Source organism: Parasteatoda tepidariorum, chromosome 4 (genome assembly GCF_043381705.1).
Source record: "Parasteatoda tepidariorum isolate YZ-2023 chromosome 4, CAS_Ptep_4.0, whole genome shotgun sequence".
Classification (NCBI taxonomy): Eukaryota; Metazoa; Arthropoda; class Arachnida; order Araneae; family Theridiidae; genus Parasteatoda; species Parasteatoda tepidariorum.
Genome location: NC_092207.1, coordinates 65,629,089 through 65,655,192, shown reverse-complemented (window position 1 = coordinate 65,655,192; position 26,104 = coordinate 65,629,089). Strand labels below are relative to the sequence as shown.

General features: G+C 27.3%; 3 protein-coding genes across 3 annotated transcripts in view; 2 read left to right on the top strand and 1 right to left on the bottom strand.

Moving 5' to 3' along the window:
• The window catches only part of LOC107453593 (transportin-3), a 45,139-nt gene extending 21,207 nt beyond the window's left edge, over nt 1-23,932 (bottom strand). The window contains exons 1-14 of the mRNA XM_016070470.3: nt 23,615-23,932; nt 18,489-18,578; nt 14,486-14,599; nt 13,013-13,086; nt 12,430-12,493; nt 11,991-12,083; nt 10,956-11,102; nt 9,792-9,866; nt 8,238-8,338; nt 6,605-6,680; nt 6,029-6,091; nt 3,636-3,782; nt 3,335-3,442; nt 2,167-2,264 (exon numbers count right to left, since the gene is read on the bottom strand). Coding sequence (XP_015925956.1) covers nt 2,167-2,264; nt 3,335-3,442; nt 3,636-3,782; nt 6,029-6,091; nt 6,605-6,680; nt 8,238-8,338; nt 9,792-9,866; nt 10,956-11,102; nt 11,991-12,083; nt 12,430-12,493; nt 13,013-13,086; nt 14,486-14,599; nt 18,489-18,578; nt 23,615-23,731 — 1,367 coding nt within the window. The 5' untranslated portion in view covers nt 23,732-23,932. The remainder of the gene's footprint in view (nt 1-2,166; nt 2,265-3,334; nt 3,443-3,635; nt 3,783-6,028; nt 6,092-6,604; nt 6,681-8,237; nt 8,339-9,791; nt 9,867-10,955; nt 11,103-11,990; nt 12,084-12,429; nt 12,494-13,012; nt 13,087-14,485; nt 14,600-18,488; nt 18,579-23,614) is intronic.
• The window catches only part of LOC107452389 (zonadhesin-like), a 547,551-nt gene that overhangs the window by 73,057 nt on the left and 448,390 nt on the right, over nt 1-26,104 (top strand). The window lies entirely within an intron of this gene.
• The window catches only part of LOC107453595 (Coiled-coil domain containing 53), a 13,650-nt gene continuing 11,678 nt past the window's right edge, over nt 24,133-26,104 (top strand). The window contains exons 1-2 of the mRNA XM_016070472.3: nt 24,133-24,311; nt 24,409-24,573. Coding sequence (XP_015925958.1) covers nt 24,261-24,311; nt 24,409-24,573 — 216 coding nt within the window. The 5' untranslated portion in view covers nt 24,133-24,260. The remainder of the gene's footprint in view (nt 24,312-24,408; nt 24,574-26,104) is intronic.

Sequence of the window (26,104 nt, the reverse complement as noted above, 5' to 3'; positions counted from 1 at the left end):
TGTTTTTTTTATATAGGAATTTTATTCTTCATTTATTATTTTTTTTTCATTTTGCACAAATTCATAAGAAACTCAGTTTCATTGCAAACACTGAACCTATTGTCATCAACATAAGTTACTAAACAAAAGTACTAGAATTCAATTTGCCTAGACAGATTGAACTATATCATTAACTTACTATCACAGAAAATGCCCAAAATAAAATCTTTTTTTCTTCTTCCTTCATACTTTTACAAATAATATGAGACAGTTTAAGGGGCAAGTAAAACGAACACGTAAACAATTTTTGGCCAGCTGGCCATACCTTGGGCATCTCTGACAACAGAGTAACATTGTACAATACAAAAAATAAATATGGGAGTTTAAAATAATTATGAAAACCAATCTTTGATACCAATAGAGAAAATTTTTTGCCTTGAGATAATTTAAAATAATCAGAATTTTATCATCAGAATTTTATAATCAGAATTATTTACATTGCTGATACATTGATGTTACTTTCTGTATTAATTTTTTTGAGTTTCAACTTTTGCCTCACTCAATTTGACAAGGTAATATTTCAGTAAACTTTTTAAATCTTAACATGATATTAGGCCTTGAACTCACTATCTCTGTTTACGACAAACATAAAAACTTCAAACTTGAGTTGCTCAGTTGACAAAACTATTAGTTCCATCAGTATTATTAAAGAGCTTGGAGGCATTATTATTGATTGCAGTCAAATATCTTGGAAAATATACATCAAATCAAAAAAGTGAAAAAAGATGCAAGAAATTTTTTTTAAAAGTTATCCACTGGTACCAAACTCGATCTTCCGAAATCACCCCCGGGCAGGAGACTTTGAAAATCAACCCCTATTATTTATGTATATTAGCCTAGTATTATGTTATACAATCCCTATCATTATTAATATGCATAATCTTGTTTCAAGTCGTATTTGATAACCCATAAAAAAATCTGATTTGAATATCTTGCAAATTTAATAAGACTCTAGCGAATTTCAAAGTAGCATTTGTAAGCTTGGAAAGAGAAAAAAAAAGATTCGAATGGTAAGGTTTTTTTTCCGAAATTTTATTTTGCACTTTTAATAAGATTCATTAAAAATGATATTCATTATATAGGATATGTGTTATATAAGACCGTTCCATACTAAATTATGCTTTATTTTCTTGCCTTTACCATCTCATTTTTCTGTCAGGACCATCATTTTAGGGCATTATCATTTGTGATTCAATCTTTTTATATGATGCAAAATGAAATTTGTGGAAAACCCCATATCATTTAGAGATTTCAATACATTACAAATGATACTTAATGAAGTGCTATAAACTTTTTACATATCCCAGACATTTAAATCAGACTTTCTTCATAAGTTACCAATTACAATTCAAAACACAATTATTAAAACATTGTTCATAAATGTTTTTTATGCGAATGCACAGAATGAAAGGATTACTTTAAATATTCAATCCTGCACAATTTTTAACTAATTTTTTCAAATTTTAAAATGGTATTTTTATTATTTAGTATTGGTTACAGCATTTAAAAATTACTTTAAAAAGTTTACTTTTATTGAATATTTCTGCAGTTAGAGTAAGAAAACATAAGATAAAAAAATTGGTTTTAATATAAATATCCATTTCTCTATAAATATTTAAGCTAGGTTTACAAAGTTTTGTACAGATATTGCATATTATAACCAAAGAAATTGATATAGTTACAAGCTTATCACTATATTTTTTGGCATAGGGTGCTCAAAACATAATTTTTTGCTTATAATTTATTGCTGGTCCCTCAAACCTCTAAAAGCTTTAAACATTATTGATATGTATTTGAAATCACATGAACTAAACAATTCAAAATAATTCTCTAAATATTTCTATAGAAATATAAAAAATTGTGTAAGTATAAAAGAATTTCCATAATTATGCCCAATCCCAGTATATATCAAACATTACTACACACATTATCAAACTCTACTGATAAAACAACTCTACTATCAAACTCTACTTTTTTCTATTAATAAAATATGTAATTTTAAATTTTAACTAACACTTCATGCATTATTACTTTTACAACAAATTATTTTCCTTGACCTTTAAAGTAATTAAAATAGAAAACATACATAACACTAAGTTAGAATAAAAACAAAGAGTAATTACTTACGGTACAATATTTTTGGCAACAGCTCCCATAATAAATAATGAAGCTTCTGATGCATCCCAAGAAGCTAAATTACCTTGACAACAAAGATTTTCAAACATCTAAAACACAAAATTACCTTTCAGCTGCATTTATCTAAAGATTCACCTTTTCAGTACTTAAAATTATTGGGTGAGTTTTTATGAACACTTTTTTTTCACGTTACAGTAAAAGTTTGGTACTAATTAACAACAGAAAATTTATATTTGTAATTTTAATACATATCAGTGTTCTAAAATAAACTTACAGCCCCGTATTTCATAATTTTTAATTCACTAGGAACGCTGTAATTGCTACTAATTTTCTTCTTTTTTTTCTAAACTTTCTGTAAAAACACAGAACAGTTTGTTTTCAAAATATTTAATTAATTTAGCTTTATGTAGGAACAACTTAACATATTCATAAGGAAATAGATGCATAATTAGATATAAAAAATAATCATTTGAGCTTGAAAAGAAAATTAATCTGAGGAATGTATATTGTGTCGCACAATAAGAAGAAATAAAATATTAGCAAAGCTTATTTTATTCGCTGCCGAAATTTATTACAATTCAGACAGGGAATGGTTTTTGTTGCTCTTTATGAAGTTTCTTATTTTTAAAAATTTCACTAATGTTAAGATTTATATCTGGCAACCAGTAATCTTTTTCTTTCTTTCTTTTATTGCCATGTTTGATTAACATCCATTTGAGCGTGTACTCATAAAATGAAGAAATTAAGATCTCATTTTCTACAACAATAGACAAATAGTCTACATTTAATAAAAAAAAGCTGAAAAAATTAAGAAAAAGTACTTCAATTTGCAATAAATTTAGAACAAATTAAAATTTCAAAACAAAATTTGTGTTAAGTTCAAAAATAAAAATGGATATTTCTGCATTTCAAATCTTTTCAGCAGTTAGACTTTATTCTAATAAATATACTTGATTGTGAAAAGCTTTACAAGTAAACACATGTTTAGGTTAGTCATAAAATCTTTTTACTAAGATTATTTTTTTGAGCTGAGACATGGATTTACATCTATTTTTGAATATTACAATTTGACTAAAAATATATGCTCAGGTAGGAGCAGTCTAAAATGTGTGCAAATAGAAAACTATTATCAAATTTGTATTTTAAATGTGACAAATACCTGTTGGAAACAATTTGAAGAGCCTATTATAAATACAACATCTTTAATAAGGTCAGATACACGTCGACGGAACTCACTAAAATCATCATTTTCATCAGGTACTCCTTCCTGACAAGAGGGAAAAAAGAACAAATTGCAATTGTATAATTGTTATATATGAAAAATACATATCTAATGTATTGTTTATTTACTTCCAATTTTTTAAATATAAATCAATTACTTGATTATTGTTTCAAAAAGACAGCTGATACGTAAAATATTATACATTTAATTTTTATTAAACGCACAATAACCAACTCACATGATCCGAGTCTAGTTGACAATGCCTACAGAGAGCAATAATCAATCTCTGAATATAAGGTTCAAATATCCTATTTAGAGCATCATCATTTTTCTTATAGAGCAGTTCTGACAATCGATACCAAACGTTAAAAGTTATTTCAGCCACCTTAAAGAAAAAGAAAATAATTTAATAAAAATAACATAGGTAATAAAATTATCATGTGAAAAAATAAAAACAAAAAACGATGATTAATGGAATATTTTTTATAGGAAATGAAATGAAAACAAAAAGTTTAAAAATGTATGTCAATTCTCAAATCTCTCACAAAAAAATTTCAATTCTCAAAATTTGCGAAAGTTAACCTCAAATCAATTATGTTTATTATGTCAGATATACGATTTTGTGAAATATCTAATATGACTCAAAGAAGATAAATTCAACTGAACAGTGGATTTTTTTAAAAAGAAAGCTTGTAATAAATAGATGTCATAATTTATGAGGCTGCTTATTTTAGTGAATTTTATGTGTATTTATGTATAATGTGTGTTTTTGTGTATTTAGCTCATTTTATGTGTATTTTAAAACTATTCTTCGAAACAAACTTCATTAAAGACTTTCTTTTTCTATGACTTGCTTTTTTTCTAAATTTGTAATCTGTTTTACCTCAGTTTTTCAATGGAAAACAAAATAAATAAAAATATTCCTAATTTTTGAAACAAAATAAATTTTTTTTAATAGTTCCAGATTTTCCATGTTCTTTAAGACTTGTGCAAACTCTATTATAAACATTATGAATTGTTTCATATTCTACAAAATGTTACTTTTTCCACACCAGGCTCCTCAATTAATAAAGAAATTGAAGAAATAACATAATGAATGTATAGAATCATTACATATAAGAAATCTAAAATTAAAACTTTCAATAAGATCATAATAAAAATAAGGGATAGTACTTACTAGTGGGATAGTACTTACTTGGTGCATGACCATTCAAAATTTCCCATATAAAAAAACTTGACATTTGAAAAGCATAGTTTTACATTTACATGATACTTACTTGAGTAGAAATAATTTTCTCAAATTTATACATGTTTGCAGAAGTCTATTTAAGTTTTCCTTTTGTTTTTGCAAATTTGTAGAATTATAATAACTTGGAATAAGTAATTTTTTGAAATTTCAATTGAAGTAAAAACTTACTAATAAACAGGCATAAAATGCCCAAAGCAGGACCATAATTTAAAATTGTTTTTATTTTCATTTGACCCACACTTCCACTTCGAAAACTTTACACTATTTTAGAAGAATCCATATAGGGTGCTTTTTCTTAGAGGCATTATAGAAAACAAAGAACATTTTATAGTCTTGTATTAATTTGGCTTAAGGGAGGGAGAAAAAAAAAACAGAAAATGAACAATACTGACAGTATTGTGAAATGAATTCAAAAATCACCTAAAAAATCAAGCATCTATATTATATAAAACGCTAATACGTATGTATCAATAAAACCGATGATATTTCTTTTCTCGCGTTGGCAACAGTTTTCATTTTTAATTGATGGGCTTCGGCGCGCAAGAGCACGTAGTGAGCATAATATGGCTAATCTATATTATATAAAACGCTAATGCGTTTAATTGATAGGCTTCGGCGTGCAAGAGCACATAGTGAGCATCATATGTCTAATCGGGTGAATTCTCACAGAATTATCAAAAAAATTCTCACAAAATAATCTTCATCGAAGCCGATGCTTTACATCTGGCTTTCAGTACTATTTCATACGGTTTTACAACACATGGTTTTAGCCCTCTGGTGGGAAAGACTTTAAAACAAAACTTAGAACAGTTACTTTTCGCAACAACTGAAATTTAGAATAGTGTGATTAAGAAAAATATACGAACTGTTTGCAATTTCAAATTAATATTGAAATGCACAGGTTTAGAATTTTCTACAGTGAAAAGTTTTCGGAACTTCAGTGTTCAAAAAAGTATACAAAAGCTAGACGTTAAGAACGTATCCAATGAGGGAGCAAAGCGAGCATCGGATTGCGAAGCAATCCGGAATAAACTGCGAAAGCAGTTCCGGGGGTTGGCGAGCGAAGCCTCCTAGTATAATTGAAATCTTTAACAAAACAATCAATACCTTTTTATTACATACATTTTCCTTCAAGGATGAAATAAAGTAAAACTTTTTAAGTTGACAAAGTTTAGCTTGGTTAAACAAATTAAAATTATTATTACTATTTTGCAGAATTTTTCAACTTTATACATTTTGTATGGTAATGTTTTGTTGTTTTAAATGCATTCCTGATAAAACTTTTATTTTAAATCAATTTACAAAGAACAATTAAATACACAAAAAACTTTATTGTTTTTACGATGAAACAAAGCTAATATTATAAAGAATATTTTACTCACCTCAAAATCATGATGGCCAACACACATTAATAAAAGATCTAAAGTTTGTAAACTTCCAAAACCCTAAAAAATAAGCAAAATATTTAAGGAATGACATGTATTTATTCAAAAACGATGAAATTTTTTTTTTTAAATAAATTAAAAAAAAAAAAATTTTGAGAACTTTTCTCTAACTACTAACACTAACGTTTAGAAAAAGTAAGATTGTTTCGCAAAATTTGCCTCGAACTTAGTTTTTGGTCAAAAAATGAAAGGCTAAAACTAACTACAACATTCATGTATAAAAAGATAAACAATTAAAACTAATTTGAAGCCTATTACTTTAATGAATAATATGAAAATATAATTACCTCATTAATTGAGCTAGGTCTTTTAATTTAACCGTCATTTTTACGTATTTAGTTACATGTATATTTAAAAAGAATCAAATGTTAATAAAAATTTCAACAAGTAAATTATCTATAACTCGGGAGAAAGCTATGTTGTATTACAATCAATGCAAAATATTAGGTAACTGCAATATTAAAAGCTCAGCAGCTTTAATTATGAAATCAATAAATCAAAATATGTACGCACAACATTTGGGGATAAGACCATTTCTTCCAGGAATGATTCTGCAAGCTCAGTAAATATTCGACAATAGTTAACAGACCTAGAGGAAAAAGTTACATTTATAAATAAATTTGTAACAGATCAAGATTAACAGGGTGCATATCCAAATTATTCGCCAAAAATAAGCACCTTTTAAGCACTTTAAAAAAATATAATAATTAGGCAGGGTTGGAGAGTTTTGGACAATTGACTGTTTTATCTTGTTTTAACTGTCATTTCGAAAAAAGACTTTTGTTATTGTTTTGACAAAAATCATGAAATTTTGAATCATGTAAANGATCAAGTTTAACAGGGTGCATATCCAAATTATTCGACAAAAAATAAGCACCTTTTAAGCACTTTAAAAAAATATAATAATTAGGCAGGGTTGGAGAGTTCTGGACAATTGACTGTTTTATCGTGTTTTAACTGTCATTTCGAAAAAAGAAAAAAAACTTTTGTTATTGTTTCGACAAAAATCATGAAATTTTGAATCATGTAAAACGAATTGCGTTTTCATACTCTACGGACTGACAATACGCCAAAATAGATTGGGGTTGAATTAATTGCGAAAATGTTGAATTGAACAATGTGAACAGTGTCTTTTTGCATAATTCGTAGCGAAAATCAACATGGTGAAGGAAAAATCTAATTTCGAAAAAGGGAAAATCAAGCACTTTTTAAAAACACCCAATGAAAAATGCACCTTTAAGGGCTTTTAAAAACTGGAAATCGAAAATAAGCACCTTTTAAAAATGCTACGCACCCTGATACAAATAGGACATGCCAAGTTTAGGAAATTTATAATAAATTATCAAATAAATAATTTTAGGATTCATAGCTTTTGTGAAATAATTTTAATTCCTGATATTCTTTCAAAGATTTAATTATGATAATTTATAAATAAAGCAAAAAGAGAAGTCATTTATAAAAAAATATAATAACAATAAAATGAAAAATATTTTTTTGGTCAGAATAATGAGAATAAGAATAAATAAGCATAATTTATTATCTATTTTAATCATTCAGAATACAATTTCGATAGATGTAAAGAGGATACCAAGAATTTTGATTCAGTTAGCAGTAGTTATCTGATTCATAAAATGAAAACAATTGAAAAAATAATAATTTAATACTGAAATAAATAAAAAGTACTTTATGCTTTAATATTAAATTTTAAAAAAAAATTTAATCAATTTAGTACAGTTACCAGTTCTTAAATGATTTCGATTCAATCATTGAAAGAATTTTAAAGGTTATGCTACTTTGAATTCTGAAAAACTTTCATAAAACAGTAAGGTAAAAAAGTTCAAATATTTTCTTTTTTTAATGTAAGACTTTTATTAATCAAATATTATATAAACTTTTTCAGCTTAAATTAAGATTTTAAACTAAATTCATAATTTATGCAAAATTAAGGACTAGTAATGAAATATTTGCAATCAAAATTTAACTTCTATTTAAAAAGTAAATAATAAATTTTAAAAAATGCACTAACTGGTAGCACAAAATTAAAAAAGAAAATAGTCCTTTCCAAATGAAATATGACTGGCAAACATATAACAAAATAAGATAATATAACAGTCAAAGACATTGCTCTATTAGAGAAAGTACATACTTATCCATATCTTCATGAGCTACAGATAAATTGTAAGCATCTACAAAAGTATACACGCCTTGAAATAGTATTGCAGAAAGAATTTGATGAGGCTGTATATCCTAGAAAAAGAAAAGAGATATATAAAAATTAGCAAATAAAAATTAGCATTAGCATTATTGAATATAAAAGAGGTTATAAGTACTTGTAGAAACTCGATTTTATGGCACAATTGAGACAAGATCTATTTCAAATAATCAAAATTGAACTTTATTTTTATCAGTAAGCTCTGCAAATTGACATTTTTTCTAATAATGGGTATTTAAAATACTAAAATTCATTAATTTTAGTATTTTAAATACCCTCAATTAGAAAAAATTTAATTTTTTTAATTTAAAAGACTATTTAATTTAAATTTTATTGTCAAATAAGTAAAAATGCTTTTTATTTCAAATCCTACTTGCTTTATTACCCCAGATAAGTAGTACTTAGGCTCTCTCTCTCTCTCTCTTTTTTTTTTTTTGAAAAAGCCACTTGTGCAAAGCAGCACCTAATAGCAAATTCAATTTTCTTAATCGTAAGTCAGTTTCATAAACTTAGTACCTTTGATCACCCTAGATTCTATTTGGAAAACAGTATTTTTTTCTTCTTGCATAACATGCTTTGATATGGAAATCATGATGGCTGAACTAAATTACACCAATAATGAAAAGTTAGATAAAGGGTAAAAAAAAATCCATTCTCAGATTTCTTGAGCAAAACCAAAGACACAAACTTCATTAAGAAAAAAAATTATTTGTTAGTTACTTTGCTTTAAATTAATAAATTTTTTAAGAGCAAAAAACAAACTTTTATTGCTTACATAAAATGCAGTTAAAAGAATGCTTTGTTAAAATAAGTACTGAGAAGAGAGAGGTTCTACTGTATTTATCAAAAATGTTAAAACATCTGAACTCTTATATTCAAATGAACGAAGTAACAATAATTGATAGCTTAGTTTCTAAATATTATTAAATAAGTTACTTAAAACACCTTTTGAAAGCTCTTTTACAAAGAAAAAGAGTAGAATTAAAGCAACTTCTTACTTTAGAAAATATTTAATTTTTCATAATACAAGCTATCATGCTAAAAAGAATTGAAGGTCCATAAAAAAAATAAGTTAAAAACATTTGATATACTCTAGAATACCAACATTTGCATATTTTTAGAAGTACAAAAAATTAGATTGCTAGTGTTCTCTATTCTGAAAAAAAGTTAATTAGGCTTTTTCCCTGGTTTTAGAACAAAATAATATTTGTGACATTAATAATATTTTAACAAAAGAAAAAAAAATGATATTAGAAGAAAACTTAATGAATTTCTTTAATTAATATATGTATGATTTGCATTTCAGTAAAAAAAAAATGTAAGTTGTTCCAAAAATCTTATTTGAGATTAAAACACTTAAAGTGAAAACAATATTTTCCATATGCAATAAAATAGTATAATAAATTTCAATTATTCCTTAAATATACTTTATGTTAAATAAAAATTGACTTTTATCAAACACAAAGTATTAGAACACATCTACTTTACCTCAACGATGACAAGAGCACTGCATAAAGCATCACTTGCCACATTGTGAAGAGTAGATGGAGTATCAGCATTAGCCTGCAAAATAAAAGAAATAAATAAGAAAAATAAATGCAGCTATACATCACAAATGCATGGCCATATTATTCACTGTTCTCTATAATTTGCAATAAACTTATAAAAAGAGTAATTAAAAAGTCTATAAAATATAACACATACCACCAACACGGACACTTGAAAGTTACTTCGTTATGTGAAAAAAAGATGGGGTCAAAATTCACAGTAACACACATGTCTTTGAATGCTTTGTAAATAATCAAGACTGTCAGATACAATGTTAAAAAGACTAAAATGTATCCATTTAGTGATATTTTATGAGTGTGAAAATATTTAATTTGAATAGGAACAACTAAACTATTTGAGTACCTTAGTAACTTTGATTGATAAAGCTTGATTGAAACAAATTAGATTTAGTAAGAGAAGGCAAGTTCATATTATTCCTATTAGTGTTACAGATTACCAACATCGGGAGAAGTGATGGTTGGAATTTTAGAACCTAAATTTTCACGTAAGTCTTTTGTTAGGTAATGTTATTCCAGGATCTATATGGTCAAAAGAATTATTGAAAGAATTATCTTACTAATCAAAAGAATTATCGAAACAAATCTGAAAATAATCAAAACAAAACATTAAATTCATGAAAGATCCTTGAACTTGAAAGCATAAGACTGCATAGTTTTAAACTCTAAGACTGTATAGTTTTAAACTGTATAGTTATAAAGTATTTGCTGGCAAAAAATTTCAAAAACTGTGGCCATGATGACATGAAAGTTTCTTAATTGAGAATCAAGGACAAAAGAAATTTGCTCATGAAAATGTGGATGAATTCAGCATTTCCCAGAGCAACACTGTTCATTACTTAGATAAATATTTTTCAACACCTCTAAAGTACGTCCCTGCTGCAAGAGGAACTTATGCAGAATAATAACATTAAGCTATATTAATATTGAATTATTATTTAGTTTAGGCAATAAATAAAAATTTTAAAATAGCAAAATACTAGTAAAAGAAAATCTTTTCGTAATATTTATTTACAGACTTGTCAATATAAAAGGTTTTACAGTTCAAAATCGTCAAATAATATCTCAAAGGAAAAGAAAATCTTACCAATGCCTGAAATATGTATGATAATAAAATATGCAACGATTGCTCAGTTGTTGGTAAACCTTTTACAGTAAACCAGCTACCTAAACATCGAAACACTTTCTTTAAAATTGCTGGATCATTCTGACTCATGGACTGTGCATATGAACTCTGAAAAATTTAAAAAGGGAAAAAAATCATTTCCTGTAAAACTTAAATAAAATATAATGCTTAGAAGAAGAATGGAAATCTCCTCTAGTGCACCAAGATTTTTTAAAAATAATAATTAAAGCTAGTATTGAATTCTATTGAAAGCTAGTACATTCTATTAAAAACTAGTATATTATTATAATTTAATTATTATATACTATAAATTATTACTTCATGCAGGTAGAGACATTGACCAAAATTTTTTTTAGAAAAAGCTTTAGACCATATTTTTGCATTTTTTTTCCTAAAAGCAGTTTTGGATACTAAGGATAATAATATAGAAGAAAATGAAATGAGTGCAATAGGGTTTGACATGTTAAACAAAATGTAAATTCAAAACAATTTTTATGTAGGAGCTCTCCTACAAAAAGTGTTAGTTAGATTAAAATTTCCCCTTAGCAGTTGAAATTCATATTATTCAACGCATAATAAAAAATATGAAACAAAGTATACATGACTGAGAATAATATGAAAACTATTTAAGTCCAAAAAAATAAAGCACACAATAAGTGTAATGTACCAAGTAAAACACATAAATTAATAAATTGTTAACACCTAAATACACAATTGGACTACTAAAGCAGTTAAGTTTTTAAACTTAATATAAATGAACAATCAGTTTTAATAAAATTCAAAAATTGTAAAAATTCTCTGAAAATAAATTCCTAAATTTTCAGGTTCCAGGTTTGTCAAACGCAAACCAACGAACACAAAACTTTCTAGTTTTGAGTCTGCAACTACTTTTTCCTTTTAAGAAGAAAATGATTAAATAAAATTAAAAACTTAAAAGCTATGTTATTTTATTTAACATCTTGTTTATTATTAAGAATATAATTGAAAATAACTTACCAGTAACTGTAAAACCTGGGAGGATACTAGTGAAAAATTTTCAATAACTTGATTTCTCCTATTTCCGCCCAGCCTTAGATGCCTACTATTTATCTATAAATGAAAAAAAAGAAAGTTCTTTTATTATCATTAATAACTAAATGGCCATTTTTAAACTTATTTACTTATAGTAAAGAAAATAACAAATAAAATAATTTTAAAAATATCATTAAAATTTAAAAACTACTCAGTTAGTAAAAAATTCATTCAATAATAAATTTTTTAAGGACAACAAAGGAAATTTTTTCAGGTTGTAAAATTTATATTATAACCTTCTTTAATGCCCCATTTGATTTCAAGCCTAATTTAGATAAGATCGGCAAAAAATATATAACAATGGTAACATTCTAAATAAATAATAGACTTGTTGAATAGGATTAAAAAAAAATTATTAATTTACCTCTTCTGGTAAAACAGTGAGAATTTCTAATAGGGTTGATATTTGTTGAGCATCATGCCCATACCTAAAAAAATTAAAAAAAACATAAAAAATACATATTTTGTTAGGATTATATACAAAAACCGAAAATCTAATATTGAATACATTAAAGAAATAATGGAAAAACATTATCAATATATAAGTTAACTTTGCGAAACTTTTTTAGTGCAAAAAATGTAAATTAATCAAAATGTTGTCAGTTTTCAACAGTAACAAATTAAAATAAAAATCTATTCTCCAAAAACATATAAATACACTTAAAAAAAGTTATTTCAAATAAGAAAATTTAAAGATAAAACAACTACAAACCAATTAAAAAGAAATTGCTAAGATACCTAAAACAATAATTTAAAAACAAATAAAGGTTAAAATAGAAAGAAAGAATGTTTCTTTTCATTAAAATTTCTTTTAAAATTTACATGAATAAAATATATGATATTATGCATTTATATGAATGAAATAACAAAACAAGCTTGACAACTTTATTGTTTGAGTAATTACACGATAGGGAAATCATTTAACACTTAATAAAAGTATAAATTACCTTGAAACCAAATCTTCAACTGGATTTTTCCATGAAGACATTTGAAGAGCAAGATCAGCTAAAGCCAAGCAAAGCTATAAAAACAATAAACGGCACCACTAAAAACAGACTGTATTACAAAATATTTGTTGAACTCTGCAACTTAGAAAAAGTTTCATAGGAACTTCACTTTTGAAAACTCTTGCACATAATATATTTATGAAATTTAGTATAATACAATTTTAAACAAAACAGTTGTAGCATTGAGTTTTTTGAGAAAAAAATAAATTTAGAGTATCTTAATGTATGGGGAACATTAAAATAAGACTTCATATTATAACTCACTTAAAATTATTTTACATTCCATTGTGTCACAAAAAAAAGAAAAGAAAAACAATTCGATTACTGTTAAACATATTATAAAATAAATATACTTTTAGCCTCAATAAAGTTGAGTACAAAAATAATAAACAAGCATTGTATTAAAAATCAGATTATTATTTGAAAATAAATTGTAATTAACTTAACACAGATAAGGAAATTACAGATACAAGAAAACATTAATTGTGAAAAATATCACCATTTAAAAATAAACAAAAAAGGAAAAAAATGTTAGGCTTGTATTTCAGAAGTTCAAAATTCTTAAATAATTAAATAAAATAAAAACCAGTGTTGATCTTTATCAACTGAACTAGAGTAAATTAAATAGCAAGATGCTAAATAAAGTGGCAAGATCAAAGATTTTAATTAATTTTGAAGAATTTAATTAATTAACATCTATCTTAAAAAAAATGGAAAACAGTTACAAATTAACATGCTCAGGTTTTCACAATTATCAATCATCTTGCTACTGAATTAAGCTCCTTAAACTTTCATTTCAAAGTATCAATTCTATCAGACATATCAGCCTAATATTTATGCTAATATAAGTAAAACAGATCACTTATAAGCAACACAGATGTTACACAGACAATTATAAGTTATCTTGAAAATAATTAAATATCATGAAGCCCAGTAGTTTCATATTTTTAATAATTAAGTTCAATGAGATTTGAATCAATTGTTCATTTATTTTTTCAGTATTTACTCAGTTATTTTGTTTTAAACTACACATTTCTACAATAATCATTTAATTAAATTACAGATAAAAGAAGCAAATTAAGGAGCTCTCTGACATGATAAAACCATAAAACATTTGTTATTGCTAACTAAAATGCATGAAAATTGTTAATTATGGTAGCAAAATTTAAAGTGACCAAAAAGTTTCTATTATTTATGAATCATTAAAATCTAAAGCCATTAAATTCCTAATTCTAAGTGGTCACATAAAAGAATAAAAAAAGTTTTATCACCTTTTTCATTTGCACATCAACTTATTAATAATATATTCTTAGAATCAGCAAGAAAACTTCAACTTCACAGCTATTTGTCAGATAATTATAATATATTTTAAAAACAAAGTTTACAATAAATAGCATTTAAAGTATTAATTACTTGAGTGACGATGACTGTTGATGTTTCTGATGTAATATGGCTAATATGATTTAGAAGTGAATCTCTGAGAGAAATGTGCGATTCTGCTGGCAACTCGTGAAAGGAAAACTGTATCTGGTGTAGAGAAAAAAAACAAAATTTTTTAATTTATGTTACTGAATAGAAAAACAACAAGAGTAGAAAATTTAAGTACATATAATATTTATTCATTTTAAAATGTATATATTTGCAAAGAAATTAAAAGAGGTACCTTTAAATTTATTTATATTTCAAACTATATTATTTTCACAGAAGGAAAACAAAAATGTGAAATTTGGAATAAATAAACTAGAATTATTTCTTAATAGCATTTCTAATTAAGTTTGAAGTTACAATTAATGATTCTCAAATATTAAGAAGACAGAAAAAGAAGACATAAAAAAAAATGCCACTGTAAAAAGATATAATTAAAAATAAAAACTGAATAACTCATTATTTATGTTTTACACAAATATAAGAATCTCAATTTTTACATGGAATCTTGAAATTAATTACAGGTATAAGTACATTTCAAGAGAGTTAGTATAAAATAAAGAAAAGAAGATAAATATAGTGCTAATTTTTCATACAAAATGTGTTGAAGATCTAAAAATTTCACTAAATTAAGGAACATAAATTTTTTTCTTCAAAAAACTTTAATATTTTCTTTAATTAGAACCATACACAATGATGATAAATATAGATACATTTTTTCAAAAATAAATAAAAAAAAAAATCTGATTTAGCATTTTAAATACTTCCTTCCTTATTTTTGCTATAATTTCAATTTTTTATTGTTTAAATATACTTTCCGCAACATCCATCCCAGTTAATCAAGTCATTTTCGGATATTAAACAAATAAATTTTCCAAAAAATTAAAATTACAGTGAAAACTCTCAAGACCGACCACTCTCTGTTGTATAGTAAAATGGTTGTTAATGGAGGTTGGTCATTCTTAGTGGTTACCTTCATTGACTTCAAAATGTTATTGAAGGTGAACATAATTTTCGTTATTTAATTTTAGTTTGCCGCATTTTCTTAGTGTAGAAATGCCACATGTGTTGGCATCAAGAAAACCGGATCCATAAATAAAACTTAGCGTCAATAAAAATTACCCCTAATTATAAGTAAAGCAAGTTTACCAATTATCATTGATAGAACTGTTTTAAATAAATAAACAGATATGTTTTTTGTCGCAGTTTGCATTTAATTTTATATCATAAATTTTTTTCTAAAAAGTGAGAAGGTTGTTTGCTAAAAATGTTCAGGGTTTTTTCTTTTTTACTGTTTGTTCTTCCCAACTTAACTTTTAACTTTATAAACAAATCACCAAAAGCATCGTCTTTAGTGCCCTCTGATTACAACATAAGAATGGCATTTTCTTTCAGAGATCATCAAAAAGAGCTCCTTCAATAAGAGACATTCACAATATTTTGAATATGTTGGAATCTACTTATTTGTTTAGTTAATTCTTTTTGTTTCAATAATTTTTTGTGCCTCCTTTTTCGATCTTTTCCACATTTGGTGCAGAGGTTTGCCCGGTCACTTTTAGAGGTTGTGATGAAGGTTTTCTTTTACATAAAATCTATGGAAAAAATTCTGTGCCTCTCAAAAATGGTTATAAATAGAGGTGGTATTTCCTGGAGGTTTCATTTTACAATGAAAATTATATTATATTATATATATCTATACACAATGTTGTAGACTGATTGGAAAATATGGATCCATGAAAACAATTTATTTAACTTTGCAAGGCATCTACAAGGTTCACAAAAATAAGTTAAACAAATGATGTCAGCAGTTTGCAAACTGCAAGATTTCCCAAATGTCAAATTTACATGTTGTGCAGTGCTTGCTTTCATGTACTGACAGTATGATTATTCATCAATAAAATATTTTTTGCTCTTTTAGAATTTACTTTATTTTAAATTTCATAATTTTTCAGTAATTAATTTTAATATAATATTTTGTTAGTTCTTACCTTCTCTGTTTTATTCATTTATTTATTTGGTCTCAGCATTTTAATTTAATCTTTATGTTGACTCTATTTACTAATATTCTTTTTTACACTTAATTTTAATAAACACTAATTTTCAATCATTATGGGTTAATGAACCTAATTAGTTTTACGGATGACAACAATAAATTTTTAATGCGTACCAAGAATTATGTAATTATGAAGTTTTTTTTTTCTCTCAAGTTTGTCTGCCCTATTAAGCTTTTGGACCACTAATTTTCCATTGCAGGTGTGACCATTATATATTATCAACTACTACCAATTCACTGCTGAATAAAGGTCTTCCTCATACCTTTCCTAATTTCGTCAGACCACCTAGTTTGGGGCCATTTCTTTAGTTGTATGATATAACTAGGACACTAGTCTAAGATGAGACTAGTTTAGTGATTATTCTTCAAGCTATAGTGGCTAGTCACTTGCCAATTTTAAGTGTTTAATTTTCTTGTAGATTTTGAAACTTTTCTATGCCGTTTTATCCCTGCAACTTGCTTTGGATGATTCCTCATAATACCCAGCAAACATTTTTTCATACTTATAATCACTTTTTTTTTGGCCTAAGATTTTGTAAGGATCAAAGAGTTAAGTCTTTATTCTGTCAATTAGCGCTGGTTATAAGCATAGATTAAAAACATTTATTTTATCAGAGAGAGTAGCAATTCTGCTCAAATACTATTGCTGCTCAAAAAGAATTTTGACTCATTTAATTTCAGGCATGATATGTCTATTATTATTTTTTGTCTTTAAAAACATATTTTAGCACTTTTTAAATTTTGATTCCTTAGATTTTGATTTCCCTCTTTGGATAGTAAAAATTAAACATAATTTTTTGATTTCCGAAAGTTTATTTCAAATTCAAATTGAACACAGGCTTTTTACTGACTGTAGGTCATGTCTTCTAGTTTGGTGAGGGTTGTTCGAGACAATCATGAATAGCAAAGCAAAAACGATTTTCTGTTTATATCATTACTTTTTTTACTTAAATAACGTATCTTGAATATTTCTTTCAGCAGAGAAGAAAACAATTTCAAAATATATATTGTACCTCATTGGCATACTTTGTTTTTAGTTTCATTTTAGCTAAATTTTTACTTATACTAACTGTTGCTGTTGTCTTATTATCAGTGAAGTTACTTCTGAAACCTGCTTTTTCTTTATGCTGTACCTAATTTAAAACATTTTCCAGACAGTTGATCAATATTTTCAAGAAGATTTCATAAAGTTTAGATAAGTTCTAAGTATTTGCTTATGGGTCTGTTGTTTTTAATGTTTTCCTCCGCTTCTTTTTTGAAGATAAGAAACAATTTAAAAATACTAATAAATCGCAATAATAAAAAATCAACACTGATTAATCATTTGTTTTTCAACTGCTTGAGATTGCTGCATCAATAGTACCTAGTGCTCAACAAATTTTGACCATTTTCAATTTTGAGGATTATTTTTTTAAACGAACGAAAAAAAATATCAAATTTAACTATAATTATTTCCAATTGTACTGGCTGATTGCAGATAGACTGATTGAAGCCTGCCGTTATTCATAATTTTACAAAGCTATAGCACTGTTTTGCATTAAGTTGATCTAAATCCAACAACAATAGCAAACTATTTCACAGTACTTCTAAGACAAATTATGAAAGATTTACAATCTATTTTAATCCAATGGACTAACTAGATTATTTAACCTGAATGTAGTTTCTTGAATATATGATAACATCTATAAAAATCATGTTTTATTTTAAATTTTATTTAATAAATATTTTTCAAAATGGGGCTTAGATTTATTTAAAAAAAATTTACTTAGTACTAAGGATGCCACTAAAGTACAATAGTAAAACACTAGTTTTTACACCAGGCTTTCTGTTGAGATGAATAGTATTAAGAAGTTATTAATAAATATTTTTATGTATGGTATAATATAACTTTTATTACACACGGAGATGAGCTAATTAATAATTAAAACAAATTTTAACCTTTGTCCTCATAGTCTGAGCTGCAAAATAACAGGATTCGAGATCTCCTCTTTGCTGAAGAAGCTCATCAGCTATTTTCCAAGCAAAGACCTGAAAATATTTAAAAATGCTAATTAAGAAAAGAAATATAAATTAATAACTTTTTTTTTTCCTTTTCAAATGGAAGGCACTGAACTTTATTCGTTTCGCCTTAGAAGATGCCAGAGATGTTACTCATTTTGCGTTACCCAGTGAGTACCTGTGAACCAAAGTCACGGAGGCGAATGTAACATTGCCCACGCCACACTGCCACAAACCCGTTCATAGGGTGGGCCACATTACTTCACCACACATAACAGAGGACAACACAAGAGAGAGAAACATCCATGCCCAGAGCGGGAATCGAACGTGCGGTCATTGGCTTCGCAGTCAGGCATGCTAACCGCTCGGCCACCTGGCCGGCATAAATTAATAACAAATTTGCATTTCTTACACAAAATTCTTCTACACATTGTTGCAGAATTCGAATTGAAAACTATTAGGTCCTGTACTTAGCTAACTTACTTCAGGCTAAACAGAATGAAAAATTAGTTGGAAAATAACAAGAGAGAATTAACTGAAAAATCTCACAAGATTTAACTATGTCACTAATAATTTAGTTTTGTAAGATATTTATGTAATAACATATCAGTTTAGTTTCTAACTTGACAAATATTTAGGCTAGACTTTTTCTCATATATGTAATTTTTGTTCTAATTAATGACATAATCATAAAGCTTAGCAATTTATAGTGATCTTTTTAATCTCAAGATAATCATTACTAATCGGCATTATACCACAAATTTGAAATAATAAACTGTAGATCTGTCTAATTTTAATCTTCTTGGTAGCTCATTCACCATAACTCTTTACTTGCTTGAAGGATGGTAAAAATAACCAGATGGCGAACCTCTAAGTAAGGAGCATTACAAATCTATTTACTACAAAATGTATATTTTATTTATCAGGGATGCTGAAAATTCTTAGATTCTAATATTTCGCCAAAGCATTTTTTTTTAAATTTAAAATTTTCTCTAAAACAAGAGTACCGTATATTCCGGCGTATAACGTGTGCAAAAAGTAACATTGGAATTTACGGGTGCGCGGTATACGCCGAATATAAAAAATTATAGATTAAAAAAATTTAAATTTAGAAAAATACTTTTATTTTAAAGAAATAACATACCTATATACTTTATTGGTTTTCGTTATTACATAAATAGTTCATTATATTCGTCTTCCGTTATTTCTTCAGGCACGTCATCGCAATCTGTTTCATCTTCATCATCTGTGTTACCCTCATCCATGAATAAACAGTCTTCTGATCCGTCCAGATTACTTGAAATGCTGCATTTTTTAATGATTTTCTAACCACCTCAGGCTTAATTTCATCCCATGCTTTTAATATCCATTCGCACACTGTTTCCAAACTTGCATGACGCATAGGTCCTCCTTTCTTAAAGGTTTTCTCGCCCTCCAACATCCAAGTGTTCCACTGTTTTTTTAAAATGGCTTTAAAAGCAGAAGTTCAATGGCTGAACTAATGGTGTCAATCCGCCCATAATAACTGCCACATCGGTGTTACATTCTTTCAACAATTTTTTTTGCATTATTTGTAAGGTGGGACCTAAACATGTCCCACACTAAAAGGCTTTCTGGTTTTCTATAGATACTAGATGAGATATTGCACATGTACAATCCAAATTTTCATGCACGTTATACGAAGAGTATATCTTAAAATTTAAAAAAAGTTATTAGAAATTACGGGTGCGCGTTATACGCCGGAATATACAGTACTCACTCCTCTTTTTAGGAAGTTTTGAACGTGTCCAATCTTTAAAGTAAAAAGAAACCGAGATTTTCACATTTTTTCGGAAGTTGCTAAGTTTCTATATGGCATTCTTTATTTTCATTTGCTGAGGAATGCCTAGCTCTTTTATGATCTTTGTTAATTAAAAGACAGTCTTGATATAAACATTATCAATTAAAATAATTTTATCCATGAACAGTGTAGAAAAAAGTTTTTCTGTAGACTCTCCAAAATGTCTATAACTCCAAGTAGCTGATAGATAAAAGAGTTTTAAATAATCTGAATAAGAATCAGGATGTTTGATTTTATAAACTGTGTGAATTTTAATCGCAATATGTAAATGTTTGGCTAAATGCTGAGTTATTACGGCAAGTTAACATATTTTATTTGAACGTGAGTATAAAGATGACAAGTACATACCATAGAACAGAATTTCCCAGAAAATTATATTACAATAGAAATAAGCAAGCAAAATTGACTTTGAAAAGCATGTGATAGACATTATGCATATCATTAAACTGAAGAAATAGTAACAAGTTTAGCTATAAATTTCTCTCTCCTTAATTAAAACATAAAATGTTACACAAGAGGCTTATCACTGCTTTTTAAAAATACATCATAACCGTGAACTTTATTTTTATACTGTGATGTGCCAGGAAAACCGTAATTGACAACGTAAAAAGAGTAAGATCCGACTGATTGGTTAAAATAAATAAAAAAGTAATTACAAAATGACATGAATACGACTTTTAAATCCCTCAAATATGAAACACAATGTTTGATTTCTAAAATCATGAGAATTCAATCATATTTTCAAAATGCAGGAATATGAATTGAGAATTTGGGTTTTTAAATTATATGAATATGAATCACTATTTTTATTTTTTAATCACATCACTTTAAATCGCAATGGTAAATTTTCAATCACAAGAAAACCTATCACGATGTATCATTTTCAAAAAGCATGAATAAGAATTGCATTATCAGATTTATTCAAATCACGTAGAAAATAATCTCAACCACCCAAATACACAAAATCATGTGAATGTAAAGTGCGATATTAAATTTTAAAAATACGGGAATATGAGCAGAGATTTTGGATTTTTAAACAGCATGAATACGAATAACGATATTTGATATCCAATGTGGAAACAAATCTGAAAGTTTCATTTCAAAATTGTGTGAATATAAATCATGATGTATTATTTGTAAATGAAATATAGTGGATGTGGTTACAGGGTTGTCTCTCTAATAATGTGGAAAAAAAATTCCTTGTACAATGCATAATCACTCAGCTGTTAAGTGAACTATATTGGGCAAACTATACTAATTTCAATTGCTAGAAAAACTTAAAGAAAAAAAGATACAGCAGAACATACTTAAAATAATTAATGCTATAATAAATGAAACTAAAATATCACCCGTAAATATCCCATCACTTTGAGAGGTTACCATTTTTTAAAAGACGAAAATAAGAAACAAAATACACTGTATTTCCCCAGTTTGTAATGAAAAAACTCAAAATTCCCTGCAGTTTCACTGTCATTTTAGGTGATTTTTAAATTCCCTGTATTTTCCAGGTTTTTTCGTGTTCTCCCTACGGAATGGCAACCCTGGGTTGGTTGGAAGATTGTACAACACTTGCTAAATGGAGCATGGCTGGCTAAATGAGATTAAATTGAGACAGTTAATTTTTAAATCAGCTTAGTAATGAAGTATGAATATGATTAAGTATGAATATGAATATGATTAAAAAACAATGTGACAAATTAACTTCTGCTAATTAAAATAGATTTCTACTGTTTCACTCTATTTTTATTTTAAAATTAAACATACTGCACGTGTATTTTACGCTATTTAAAGAACCATTCTTACCAAACTAAGCTAGAAATTATAATATTTACTACAAATTTCTTTAAACACCTATTTCCTCCTTACAATGTTATAAATTGTAACAAACAAGTAAAAAATTACTTATAACAGAAGAAAAAAGTAAATTTGAAAATGCAATTGTATAAAAAAGAGTTAATATATAGAGTACATTTGTTAAGTGAATAAAGACTATTAACAAAAGTGGTAAACAAGATTTAAATGTTTCTTTATGGCAATATCTTAGATATCAAAGCTTCAGCTCCTGACATGTCCAGATGAAGATTATCAGCTAAGAAACTCCTTAAGTAAAGACGATAATTCTTTAGGGGATATTTCTGTATTCTGACCTGATGCGCCAACTATAATGAGCAAAATGCCAGTTTGCAACTTTATTTAAAAAAAAAAAAAACATGCTCAGATTTGCTCAAGAGTGGCTACAAGTTATACCCTTTGAATTAGTCCCTTTGTGTGCTTTTTTTTTTTTTCCAGTTACCTCCAGACTGCTGCCTTAAAGTTGCTAAGACTTCACAATTACAGAGAAGATTTCCGTATCGTCATCTGTGACAGAAAAATAGCTGAGTCTTGGCAACTCCGGGCAGTAGTCTGCCAGAAACTAGAAAAATCACCACAAAAAAGGACCAACTCGAAAGGTATAACTCATAGCCACCCCCGGGCAATCATCGACATCTCTTTTGCTTTAAAAAAAATAATTTGCATGTTTAAAATCTATTTGGCAATAGTTAGTTGGCGTGGCAGATCACACTACAGAAATATTTCCCCCTCCCAAAAGAAATTTTGATATTTACCCAGGAGTGATTACAAGTTTAACCTTTGAATTAGTGTCTTTAAGTGATTTTTTAGTTCCCCAGGCTGTTGCCTTGAAATTGATAACTCTTTGCTATTATTATGGGGGGAAATTACAATGCGGTAATCTTTCCATTCTAATGTTCTTATACAAATATTTAGTTTTTTTTTCAAAATCAATTCACACATTTTCCTAACTCATTTGCTGTATTCACTATGAAACATCTTAATACATGTCTCATTATAACAGTATAACACATACTCTTAACTTACAAGATTTTTTTCAAATTGAATATTAAAAATTAATGGAACTTATCATCACAATTATTATAATATACTGAGTTGAATAATAAACAAGTTGTCACATATGCCAAATTGCATTAAAATGTTGGGAAAAAAGACAAAAATTAGCATGAAATCGAGAAAATTTTTATGCAATAAAAAGCACACAATTCGCTTAATTGAAACATCACTATGACAACTATTTTGCTAACTTATAAGTCAATAAACTAAAGGATGTAACTAAATGTAACTTTACAAAGGAGATTCAGTGGGTAATAATAATTTTGAAGTAAACTAAGAAAATTGAAATAAATTAATAGTATATAGAGTGTCAACTTACAGATCTCTGAAGATCACCTAAATAAGTGGACGCTTTTTCTTTCTCATTACTGTCAGGATTGTGATATAAAGAATAGATAGCTTGGCACACAATTTGTAGAGTTGGCTGTGAATCCATTTTTCACGATGAATATAATGAACGATCAAAATTATCACCAACAATAATAATACTTTATTTTTACTCAAGTAATTGAAAAATCTAATAACAATTTATCATAACCAAGATAAAACATTTATTGGACTTAGAACAATTCACACGAAAGTAGCCGATGTTCAATTTCCATAATATTTCATTATCACTTGTTGCCAACACAGAACTAAATAAATAACAACCTTGAATTTAAATTAACTGTTAGATAAATTTTGAATAAAAGTAAAATCTAATGGAGTTATGCAGGTGAAATCTGATTAAAAATAATTAAAAACAAATTTAGTTCCTTTTCTCAATTAAAATTTTGCTTGCACATATGGTTAATAAAAATTTTCATTTTGCTATCTTATGCTATTATTTAGTACTTCAAAAATGGCAATAACAAAATAGTGGTCTGCTTCTCGTTGCAGCAGCGGCTGCTTTTGCTTTCAACCTTGTGTATATTTAAATGTCCTTAAATAAAAATAGATAGCTTTTGAATATATCGTTTTTCACCATGGACGAAGATGGTTTGCCAATTGTTGGGTCTGGCGTTGATTATTCCCAAGTATATTATTTTGAATTTTTCGAGCATTATTGGTTTAATTGCACGCCCTCTTCCTGTTGTAGAGCAATATTATGATCTTATTTATTTATTTTTGCAGGTTGATCCCTTGAATCAAAAAAGAACTCTCACATTCCTTAATCATTTTTTAATTCGAACAACATCTTTCCTTAACCATTTTTCCTCTGTCTGTGATGAAAAGCTGGAAAATCTGCTCGTTCGAATACAAAGGTTGGAAGCTTCAATGTGTATACTGGAAGCCAAGGTTCGGAAAATACTCAGTTTATAACAAATTTTTTATACTATTCATAGCGCCTTTTAATGATGTTTGCCTTTTCTAATGCAACATTTAAATTATATTTTTTCTGCTTGATAAATTTGATTTTTGGAAGTAATGGTTCAAAATATCTCATGTTGAGTTTTAACTATTATTCAATAACCAGCAGTGCATAAAATGCAATATGAATAAAATCTAATTATTTCCTTTAACTTTTAAATCTACTTGTCATAATTTATTTTGCTTGAATTAAAATGATTTTTAAACTTTTTCTTTCAGCATACAAATTGGTTGATATGAATTCACTGCCACTCTTATTTTCTGAATCCCTTGTGTCTCTTTTGGATGCAAAATGTAATGCACATGCACGAAATGCAAGCATATACAATATTTACATCAACTAAATGAGATGTTGTTAAAATGGCTGTTAAAATTGATGCAATGGTATTGAATTTCAACTTATAAAAGTTTCATATCAAAATGGTTAAACCTCCTTAAAGTTTGTAGGATGCTCAAAACATTCAACTGGTTGCAAGATAACAAAGCTTATTTTTGTGCAAAATTTAAAATAAGATTTTGAATTGGACACAAAATTACTCATGTCACTTCAAAGATCACAAATAATAAACATGCACAAGTAAATGTCACCAAAGTTATCATACTTTCAAATCCACCTATTGGTTGCCAATTGGATGCATTTCTATGTAAAATTGAAACGCCTTTGCTATTTGCAAATATAATTGCCTGTAGGCAGGGCCAGATTTACGTATAAGCTAAATAAGCTGTAGCTTGGGGCCCCGACATGACAAGGGCCCCCAGATCCAACTTTTTCCTTCTATTTTTAAAGTTTTATTTGGAGCTGGAGCCCTCTGAAGACTAAAATAATTTTTTTTTCTTTTTTACATTGGTGAACGCTTTTCAAAATCTAATAGAAGTGTTCTTCACTTTTCTAACCAAAAGAGCAATAAAAAGGCCTTTTGACTGTTGAAAATATCCTGTCGCTTTCGTAGCTACCAGTGATGGGAGTAGTCCATGGATCCTAAAAAGCGGTACTCTAGACTCCATGGAGTAGTCAAATAGCTGCCTCAATTTTACACTGTGGGAAACGTTTTCAGCTTCTTTAAATTGCTGTGGGCTCTTTTGTCCTTTTCCACAGAAACACCCTTTTGTCTGATTTCTGGGCAAAAAATTTCTAGGGCTGTGAGAGAATCTTGTTTAGGGTCACTCTGTTTCGAGATTTCCGTTGTGTCTCATTGTCGTTAAAGAGCTTCTCGTTTAATTTTAACTTTTCTTTTTTGCAAAATATATTTTTTCCAATTTATTATAAAAGCTTTTTTTCCTTTTAATTATCCTAAATGTTTTAACTAGCTTAATTGTTTAATTTACTTAATTATTGTAATTGATTTTAATTTGTTATTTTCCAAATTAATCGTACATGAATCCGTGAACTCCTTTCTTTATTTATTTAAATGGTGGGCCACTATTCAATTCCCTCTTTGACAGGCCTATCTGCCAAAAT